The sequence below is a fragment of the Lactuca serriola genome, chromosome 5, assembly GCF_051521515.1.
Source record: "Lactuca serriola cultivar US96UC23 chromosome 5, Lser_US96UC23_V15, whole genome shotgun sequence".
NCBI classification, from domain to species: Eukaryota; Viridiplantae; Streptophyta; class Magnoliopsida; order Asterales; family Asteraceae; genus Lactuca; species Lactuca serriola.
In genome coordinates this window covers 180,373,415-180,384,172 of record NC_136412.1, presented here as the reverse complement: position 1 = coordinate 180,384,172, position 10,758 = coordinate 180,373,415, and the positions used below count along the sequence as shown (strand labels likewise).

Below are 10,758 nucleotides of genomic sequence, written 5' to 3'. Positions count from 1 at the left end.
GTAACTTTTTCAATTATATATATGTTGGTTGTGTTTGCTTGAATTACTATTGTCATTGTGGTTATGATACTATACATGAAGTCCTCCACCCCCGAACGTTTCCATCATCCTTGGTTTGGGGGTGTGACAGTAAGGGTAAAAAACTAGCAAGTTTTTCATCCTAGTTTTTCATCTCATTCTTTTAGGTTTTTCGTGCCCAAGTTCAATAGCTTATACTATCCTCCCTTCTCCTCTCATGCCTTGTGTAGTGTAGACTTTAAGGATTCATAAGTTTCTTCTACTTAATTATTATTTGGTATATTTCGTAATGGATTAAGAACAACTTAATGTATAAATGAAGACTAGAATGTTTTAGTGGTTGATCTTTGTTTGATGGTTAGATGACAGATAGCTTCTTCTTTGGAGCTTGATTCCGTCTCCGTTAACTTCCAATCTCCGATGAGAATAAAAATCTTGAAAGGTTGTAACACTTTCCTTATATAGTTGATTTAGTCTTTCTATGATTTCAAAATTACCATTGGTGGTTTAAAATGGTTTTAAGTTTGTTCATATTTTTAAAGCTTCCATTGTCATTTTTAGCGTTTTTAGGAAAACGATTCTAAATAAAACCCAACTATCAACTTTGAAAGAGTTTCTTGATGATCAATTCAAAATAAAAGATATGGAATTTGTTCATTTCTTTCTTGGTTGGGAATTTAATGAAGTCAATGAAGGTATTGTGGTTCATCAACACAAGTTTGTCATGGACTTCATACATACTTATTCTATAGATGATTAAAACAACACTTTTACTGCACTACTAACAAACTTACACTTGTTGTGAAACATGGGAGAACCTTTATCTGATCCTACAATCTAGAAAACTAATTGGCGAACTCATTTTTTGCTTCATACTCAATCTGAATTAGCGTATTCAGTTCAACATTTAAGTTATTTAAATCAAACATCCCAAGACCATTATGTAACTGATCTTCATATGTTAAAATACCTTAAAAGAACTGCTTCTCAAGGTATCATTCTTAATAACCAACCAAGTTTTCACCTTGAATCATATTGTAATTGAGATTATGTACTCCTATCTCGTGGGAATCAAAAAAGCAAGTTACCATTTGTTTTTCTTTGGCTAAAGCTACATACCAGTCTATGAAAAGAATTTTTTCAAAGTTATCTTGGCTAAGTTGACTCTTAAATGAATTACAAGTCAAGGATATCAATCTAATTCCTTTGAAATACGCCAATCAAGCTACCATATATATTGCCTATGAACCTATCTTTCAAGAATACATCGAGCTTTATTATCACATTGTTCGAAAGATTATTGTTGTTATGATTACTCTTTCTCCCCATCTCTTGTGTCACCAAATAACCAATTGGTTGATGTTCTTCCAAAGGGCTTAACTCCTACCCGAGTCACACCATCATCATGCTATTTCTAGTCTGAGCTTATCTGATACCCTCCATCTTGGAGAGGAGGGAGGGTTATTAGATTAGTTATTGAAGTTAGTTGAGAAATATTGTTAGAATGTTGTTAGCTAGTAATATATATATATATATATATATATATATATATATATATATATATATATATATTTGTTTCTCACTTGTACTCATGTAAGAGATTCATTTCATTCAAATAATGGAATTGGTTATTCTGTCTCATTCATGAATATAACAGTTTAGATATAGAATAAAATGTGAAACAAACAACATATGGTTTTTGGTAGAAGGGTTTCTACTTTCCAAAAATAGAAAACAGCATAAAATCCTGAATTATAGGCCTCATTCTCTCTATTATTTTAATAGTATAGAAGAGTATTGCCCTATATGTAACAACCATACCAAACAACATTCCAAGGTCAATCCACTTAGAGTATTGCATCTCGATTTGCAATACATTCTTCAATATTATTTCACCATTTGTTGTAGGAGGACCTCCTGAGTACTCAGGGAACTTTAGCCCTTCAAACTCATTTTTACATAATCCTTGTAATACATACTTGTGGAACGAAATATAGTACATAGGGTATTTCCAGAATACATGGGGTAATTCATTTGGCAATCGAAAAAATCCTGCCCCTAGTATCATCAATCCTTGGATTCCAGCACCGGTTATGATTCCCATGAGAAAATTTGGAACAATTGTAGCTACGATCATCATAAGACATTCAACAACCAGCATTGATACAAAGAGTACTAACGCGAAATAGATGAATAATTTGGGTTCTCTTTGAAGTCCCATGAGAAAGTAAGCTATTGCTCCTGGGATTATGGAAATGACAAGTAGGTATGGCATTGAAGAGATGGCATGGCTGATAACGAAAGATCCAACCGTGTAGTGTCCATCTAATCTTTCCCATTGAAAGACCTATATGTAGATGTAGTTATGAGATAGTTATTTCAAAAGGAAATAAATTCAAGTGAAATTATTTATACAAGAATATGATATTAAACCGGATAATAACAATAAATGGCATTTTCAGATAGCTTTTTTTTGTTAAAGCATAATGGAACGATAGGATCGTTTCTTTTTGTTGGATAGTTTTTTTATTAATAAACTAATGTAGGGTACAATTGTTCAAAGCATCTTCTAAATTGTTTGTCGGGAAAGTAGGTGGTACATCTGAGTCTTTATTAGTTTAATAGATATGGTAAACATGTTGCAGGTCTTAAGGAATGTGTAGGATTTCTCATAGGTTACTTTTTATTATTATAGTACCTGCGTTAGGCTATTAATTTGAGTGGTCTTCAGCTATTTCTTGTAACCATATCATAAGTTGTAAGCATTTTCAGTTACTTAGTAGAGACTAAATCTTGTAGAAATAATTTTGCCTTATTTTCTCTTCTGACTGTTCACATTTTTATTATTCAATACTAAGAACGATAATTCACCTTACTATTGCATACATTTAGATCGTTATTTTCAAACAAGTGGTATTGAAGCCTGGTTATTGTATGTTGAAACATATGCTAATGTTATTAATGACAGATAACGGTGAAATTTTTCTAAAATCCTAGAAGAATTGTTGTGTTATGCTATATTATATGATGCTTATGAAGTTAAATTAATTGTGTGGGCGGTAAAGATGTGAGTGAATTTGCAAGCACAAGAAGCGTGGGATGCAATTCAAGATAAAGATATAGAAAGACACAAATATTGAATGTTTCTAGATGCCATCTATCAAGCAGTTCTAGAGGATGTGATACTTATGTTAGATGAGAATGAGACAGCTAAAGAAGCATGGGAAACGCTTAAAGTGATGCACATGGGAGTCGATTGGATAAAAGATGCTAAAATATAGACCTTAAGAAGTGACTTTGAAGTTCTTCGAATGAAAGACGATGAATTGGTGGATGATTTTTTTCATGAGGTTAAATACCATTTTAACATGTATTAGATCTCTAGGCAAAACAATTGAGGAAGTTGTTGTGGTGAAAAAGTTTCTTTGATCTGTCCCATTACAATTTATGCATATTGTAATATCTATCGAACAATTTGGAGACTTAAATAGCATGATTGTGGAAGAGGTTGTGGGCCGTTTAAAAACTCATGAAGAGAGGCATCGGAGTTATGGAGGACAAGGAAACAGACTTTCCTTGTTGATTACACATGCCAAGTGGGCATCACAATCCAAGAAACCTGAGGACGTGAGCTCATCAAATACCTCAAATGATAGAGGTGCCAAAGAAGAGGTCGAGGAGGAGGGCATGGCCGAGGAGGTGGTCGTGAATTAAATGCAAAATGAAATGACCAGAAAAAGGATAAAAGCTAAGTAAAATGCTTAAAATGTGAGAAGTTTGGTCCTTATGCGTCAGAGTGACCGGAAAACAATTCTGGTGACGAGGAAAACCTCACACAAGCTAATGGAGAACAACCCATCTTAATGATGGTAATCTCACAAGAACATATACCCAAAAATGTGTCGCTAAAAGAGAAGATTGTGTCAATCTTCTTGCATAGGGGACTCGTGTTGATTCTATGGTTTAGTATATCAACAATGGTGTTATAAACATATAACGGGAGACTAGTCAAATTTCCATGAGTTGTATGAAAATATTACAGGTCACATGAGATTTGGCTACGGTTCCACTGTTGCAATTTTGGGAAAAGGAACGATTTTATTTGATTGTAAAAATAGCGCCCAAAGATTTTTAAATGAAGTATACTACATTCCAAATCTTAAAAGTAACATCATTAGTCTCTGAAAAATGACAGATGAAGGAAGTCGAGTCATTATAGATGGGCCGATTTTGTCTTTATATGATAGAAATAAAAATGTACATTTAAGATTTCAAAATCACCAAACCGGTTATACAAAACTCCATTGACAACTTGTAGAGGAACATGCCATTTAGCCATGAAGGACGAACCAAATTAGATATGAAATTCCATACTTGGTCACGTTAATTTTCCCGCCTTAAAAAAGTTGTCTGGAGAGAATATGGCAACTCGAGTTCCAAGGATCGAACATCCAAATCAAGTGTGTGAAGTGTGTGTTCTTGCAAAACAAATTTGACTCTCTTTCCTGAACCAAAGGCTCTCTTGAGCTCAAAAATCTCTCCTGCTTGTAACTTCAAACTTATGTGGTCCGATTACACCCACCTCTACCCTCCTATTTCGGCCTCATTTTCTTCAATCTTAACCAAAACGGAAATCCCATCAAGTGAGGTTGGGCCAAAAGGATTTCGTTTGCTAGTCGATATCTATAATGACGCAAGAAATATGACCCTCAAACTTGAAGAATTGTTAATGATTGCAACGGATCAACTATTGAATTTTAAAGAGGTTGTTACCTATAAACTATGATCGAAGGCCATACAAACAGAGTTGTATGCAATTGTAAAAAACAAGACATGGGAGCTTATCGAAATTTGACCAGGTTACAAAGGGATAGGATTGAAATGGGTCTCTGAAATAAAAAAAGGCAATCTTCGAAATATCATAAAACCTAAAGCTCGACTTGTCGGAAAAGGATATATACAAAAACAAGGAGTGGACATTGATGAATTTTTTGTACCGATAACGCGACTTGACACAATAAGGCTTATTCTTGCCTTAACGGCTCAACATGGGTGGGTCGTCCATCACATAGAAGTCGGCTTTTCTTAATGGAGATCTCGAAGAGGAGGTTTATGTAAGTCAACCGGAAGGGTATGTTGACATAGTACATAGTCACAAGATGCTTAAACTCTCTAAGGCGCTTTATGGTTTACGACAAGCTCCTCGACCTTGGAACATTCGCTTAGATAAAACCCTAATCATATTTGGTTTTTCGAAATGCTTACAAGAAACGACAGGATACAAAATGAACTTGAAAGGAAAAACACTTTTAGTTAGTTTCTACGTCGACGACTTGATCATTATGGGATCGAACAACGACGACATTGTCGAATTGAAGGACAAACGGAAAAAAGAATTTGAAATGAGTGACTTATGTTTACTTTCTTACTATCTTTGAATATAAGAGTCGAAAAATAAGTAGGTAATTTCTTTATGATAAACGACTTACGCAAAAAAATAAGTAAATAAAATAAAATAATTGGAGCAATTCAGCTTACTAGATTGCAACCCAACAACTTCACCTATGGAACCTAAGTTGAAGATTAAGCAAGATGAACACGGTGAAAAAGTTGACTTAACAGAATATAGATGAGTAGTGGGATGTCTTAGGTACTTAGCACAAACATGACCACATTTGTCATATGCAGTTGGTATTGCCAGTTATTTCATGGAATAACCAACCGCCTTGCATTTTCAAGTGGTAAAACATATTTTACGGTATGTCAAAGGAACTATTGATTATGGGCTCAACTATGGAAACGGTCTTGAAGTTAAAGACTTGGTTAGGTTTAGCGATATGGAGGTGACAAGGTGGGTGGCAAGAGTATAAGTTGGATCATTTTCTATCTAGGAAGAAATGCAATGGTATGACAATCTCAAAAGAAAAAAAATGTTGATTTGTCCACATGTGAACCAGAGTTGATAGTTCTTTAAAACATATTTTGAATTGTTTGCCCGGAAAAACAAGTGGTGCATATCCTTGCCATTTTAACTTTAATAAATATGGTCGTCATGTTCTAGGTTTTAAGGGATACACTAGGATTTTTCTTATATTACTTTTTATAATTTTATTACTTATATTATGCTATAAATTTAATTGATCTTCACCCATTTCTTGTAACCATATCATAAGTTGTATAGTTATTTATTAAAGATTAAATCTTGTAGAAATACTTTTGTCTTATTATCTCTCCCGCCTCTTCACATTTTTATTGCATTACATTATATCATTATTTTCCAACAAAAACGCATAAGATGTATTAACTCACCTTCATTTCCTCCACACAGGAGGGGAACCCGCCAATGGCTAAAATGGTCAGGAATGTAGAAACAAACATAATCATTGAAACCCTATCCTGCGACATTAGGAAAGAAAATAACTAATCTTAGTACTTCAGCAAACAATTAGAAACACCACCTAAGATAGTTTCTTCATGGACATTTTTTTTTCTTCAACGATCTTTTATCAAAAAGTGACCTTGGTGGTAGAACTTTGTAACAAACTACATAAAATTTCAACGAAAATCCCTATGGCTTCATCAAACTTTATAAATGATAAAATCTTTTAAGCAAGTACGGAAAGTTTTCAAATGATTTCCTACAGTTTATCTGTTATTACTATTTTTCTTAATGATCGATGATTCGAATAACAATAAACAATAAATCAAAGTGAATTGCGAACAAATACTAGAAATCAGCATATGCGCGCCTATATTTTTGTTGGTTACTTCTTTAGCTACTACTAATTTTCTGATAAAAAAGGGCATTTTGGTTGTGTTCGACGAGCTTTTATGAACTTTTAGAAAAAGCTAGAAGTGTTGAAATTATGCAAAAAATATTCATTCTTTTAGAGTTATTTACATATTCTAACATAAAACTTACATGTATGGAGCCAAATCCCAAACCAATTTGGAAAAAGATTGTTCCTAGTGAAACCCCCAACCCAATATATATACCAAGGCGCAACCAGTAGTATCCTGGATCGCGGTACATGTTTATAAAGGATCTTTGTGATAATATCGAGCACTGTGTGATGAAGTTGGCTTCTAGGCTTCCTTTTCTTTGAATTAGCTCTCCTTCCTATAAAAACACATTTGTTTGTTACATTCTAGATGAAATTACATAAATGGTCCTTATGGTTGACACAATTGACCAACTTTGGTCTTTATGAAAAATTTTGTGCATAGATGGTCTTTATGTTTTCAAAATCTTTTAAAGACGGTGCTTTTGGCTAACAGTGTTAACATTTGCAGTTAAGTTCTTTGTGAAATGACACATTTTCCCTTCATAAAGACCATTCATTACTTTATCTCAGCCACGTGTAACTTTGTCTTTTATTTATTATTATTTTTATTTAATTTATTTATAGTTGAATATATTCTTTAATGTTTTTTTTATATATTTTTGTTTACATTTTTTGATATTTTGTTCTATAAGTTTTTTCTATTTTTTGACGTTTTGTTCGAATACATTTATTAATATTTTTTTATTGTTTGTTTGAATAATTTCTTCTAAATTCTTCTGATGTTTTGTTCAAATATATTTTTTAATGATTTTTTGTTTTACATTTTGTTTTTTTTTTAATATTTGTTAAAGTCTTCATGGTCATTATAGTCATTATTTGTAACTTAATTCATTTACAATCATATTTTCTAATTTTTTGTTCTTTTTAATATAGATAACAGATAATGTTATATAACTATTATTTTTAATTCAAATATATAACTATATAAAAAGCTTTACAAAAATAATAATTATACAAGGTTTATATATTTTTTTTGTTTGGAGCTTCACAAATATATAACTATATAAAAAGCTTCACTTACAATTATGTTTTTGTTCACATTTAGGAATCTTTTTTATATATTTAAAAAAATGTTTATAAAAAGCTTTACAAAAATAATAATTATACAACCTTATATGCTTTATATATTTGTAAAGCTTTTTATGTAGTTATATATTTGAAGTAAAAATATTAATTATATAACCTTATCTATATTAAAAGAACAAAAAATAGGAAAATATGATTGTAAGTCAATTAAGTTACAAATTATTACTATAGTGACCATGGAATCTTTAACAAATATAAGCAAACTACATGTAAATAATCATTAAAAATATATTTGAACAAAACCTCAAAAAAGAATTAGGCAAAATTATTCAACCAAAAATTTAAAAAAATATTAATAAATGTATTCGAACAAAACATCAAAAAAAATTAAAAAAATATATACAAACAAAATATCAAAAAATGTAAGCGAAAAAAATAAAAAAATAAAAACACTAAAGAATATATTCGAACAATATCAAAAAAAATCAAAATTATAGAAATATAAATAACTTAAATAAAAATAATAATATATAATAAACCAAGGACATAAATGGTCCCTATAGACAAAGTACATAAATGGTCCCGATGGTATATGTGTTATTTCACAAGGATTTAATTGAAAATGTTAACACGCCTATATAAAAGGTCACTATAATGTAACCTGGTTATAAGTGAGAACACAGCAAGTATCATGTACCTCTCCACATGTGGTGAATATTTCACTTTTCACATCCATATACATCTCAGATGACTTGTAGGATTCAGCGAGTGCGTTGATTATGTGCTCATCAGGAACCTCTCCACTAACAGTGTCCTAATTTTATTACAGCCAGAAAGGGATTATATTTACTAGTAGGATCCTGATAGTGGGAAAACACAATCAGTTGAATAAACATTGATCTTACAAGAACTTTGTCGTTCAGTAAGACGAAGTTTCGATTAAAACCAAGGATGTCATATTGAATTCTATATATGACTATATTAGAAGTAAAGCTAGAAAATGGCATAGATAGCAACCTTTACTATCATTCTGACTTCTAGCTAGCTTAATTATTCGAAATATGATGTAGCATGCATGACCACATATTTTTTATTTAATCAATCTTCTGTGAAATTGAACAGCTGTAACCTAGCTATATATACCTCATCAAAATCTATGTTGATAGTCATAAGGTAGTGATCTGCAGGACTCTGGAGATCTGGGCAAGGAAAACCATTTACTGCAAAGAACTGAAAATAGCAATATATAGTAGTTATAATCAAATTCATCTTCTTATGATATGTAATTATTATAATATATTTCATAAACACATGATGAAGAGATTACCTGATTTGCTGCCAAAGTAGGACCGAAGTATATTGTTTTCCCCAGAGAGAGCAGACAAAGATTGCTAAAGAGTCCAAAAAGTTGACTGCTAGGTTGATGGATTGCTGCTAAAACCGTCATCTGGTATTGGCGAGTGAGCTTGACAATCTGGTTCATGACATGGTATGAAGTTGCGCTATCAAGACCACTCGTAGGCTCATCAAGCAACAGAAGTTTGGGGTGTGTCAAGAGTTCTAAGCAGATGCTTACGCGCCTCTTTTGACCACCACTAAGTCCTTTAACACCCCAGCCTCCTATTCTAGTGTTCACACAATCTTGGAGCCCCATCTCCCTTATTGTTCTATCTGCTCTCTCCCTCTTCTCAGATCTTGGCATCATTTTGGGTAGTTGGAGTTCAGCTGAGTAGTAGACGGCTTCTTTCACGGTTAGCGTCCACATTAAAACTTGTTCTTGAGTCATATATGCCTACATAAAATATAAAGCAAATCGAGAAAGCAGATAAGTTCTCGAAGTTTTAAAAAATGGGTTCAAATATGGAAGAAAATAAGCTGCAAACTTTTGTGTGCTTTATTCGTCTCATAAGGTGAGGATGTATATAATTCATCCATTAATTAAATAAGAAAAAAGTGATTCACCGTAGGTTTGTTTCCATACCAAAGTGCCATAGGTAAGCCTCTGTTTGCGTCCGTTGATTAAAACTCGTCCAGTCTGCCTTGTATTGGAGGCCAACCGCCCTGAGAATTGATTAGTATTATCACGCAAATGATCTAAAATCGCGTCGTATATAACATGCATATTAAGCGCATTAAAATAATGTTGGATAAAAGAGTTACATACCAGCCAATGTATCAAGGAGCGTGGACTTGCCACAACCAGAAGGACCCATAATGGCAACAATCTCTCCAGGTTTCGCATAACCAGAGACACCAGAAAGTAAAGATTTACATCCATCTTTCCCTGCATTCCACTCTGAGCTTGAAACAACTACTCCAAGCTCTTCCCATGTCAAGTACGCTAAACTCCTCCTTTCCTCCACAACACCCGACTCACACTCAACAGTTTCGACGTCTGGTTCTGGAATAATTCCGTTGATATGTACCTGACTACCCATGCAAGCTAAGATCAAAGCACCAAATAAATAACTATTGAGAGAGAGGGCAACTTTGAGCAGTTTGAAAATTGTGTCGAGACTGGTGGCTATATGCCGATATTTATAGGCTGTTCAGGATTTTTTTTAATAAACTTTTTAGGGGTTATAACATGACCACATCAACAAACAAAAAACTATACAATATATAATATATAATAATTTATAATAAAGGCTAAAGCTGAATGAATCCATACAAACCCCGTAATTAGGATCACGTGTATCGAACTTAATATACAAAATAGGATAAGTTACACGAATAGTCCCTGTAGTTTGTGGTAATTTGCATGGTTGGTCCTTAACTTTTCTTTTTTACCTATCGGTATTTAAATTATAATTTGTTACATATTACATCCCTAACATACATAAAAAGACCTTTTCACTTTTATATATTT

General features: G+C 32.7%; 1 protein-coding gene across 1 annotated transcript; it reads right to left on the bottom strand.

The window, feature by feature from the left end:
• Positions 1 to 1,623: 1,623 nt before the first annotated feature.
• Positions 1,624 to 10,383, bottom strand: LOC145053348 (ABC transporter G family member 1-like). The gene is made up of 8 exons (XM_079001389.1): positions 10,054 to 10,383; positions 9,871 to 9,950; positions 9,217 to 9,681; positions 9,033 to 9,119; positions 8,587 to 8,703; positions 6,941 to 7,138; positions 6,328 to 6,414; positions 1,624 to 2,365 (listed from the first exon to the last, which is right to left on the bottom strand). The coding sequence occupies exons 1-8, from the start codon at positions 10,325 to 10,327 to the stop codon at positions 1,733 to 1,735; spliced, it is 1,941 nt and encodes a 646-aa protein (XP_078857515.1). The 5' UTR covers positions 10,328 to 10,383; the 3' UTR covers positions 1,624 to 1,732.
• Positions 10,384 to 10,758: the final 375 nt, after the last annotated feature.

Excerpts from the sequence above, each read along its gene's own strand:
- LOC145053348 (XM_079001389.1), bottom strand. The coding sequence starts at position 10,327 with ATGGGTAGTCAGGTACATATCAACGGAATTATTCCAGAACCAGACGTC. Across the intron at positions 9,951-10,053 it reads GCTCCTTGATACATTGGCTG|GGCGGTTGGCCTCCAATACA; the intron begins GTATGTAACTCT and ends ATCAATTCTCAG. Across the intron at positions 7,139-8,586 it reads TATTCACCACATGTGGAGAG|GAAGGAGAGCTAATTCAAAG; the intron begins GTACATGATACT and ends GTGTTTTTATAG.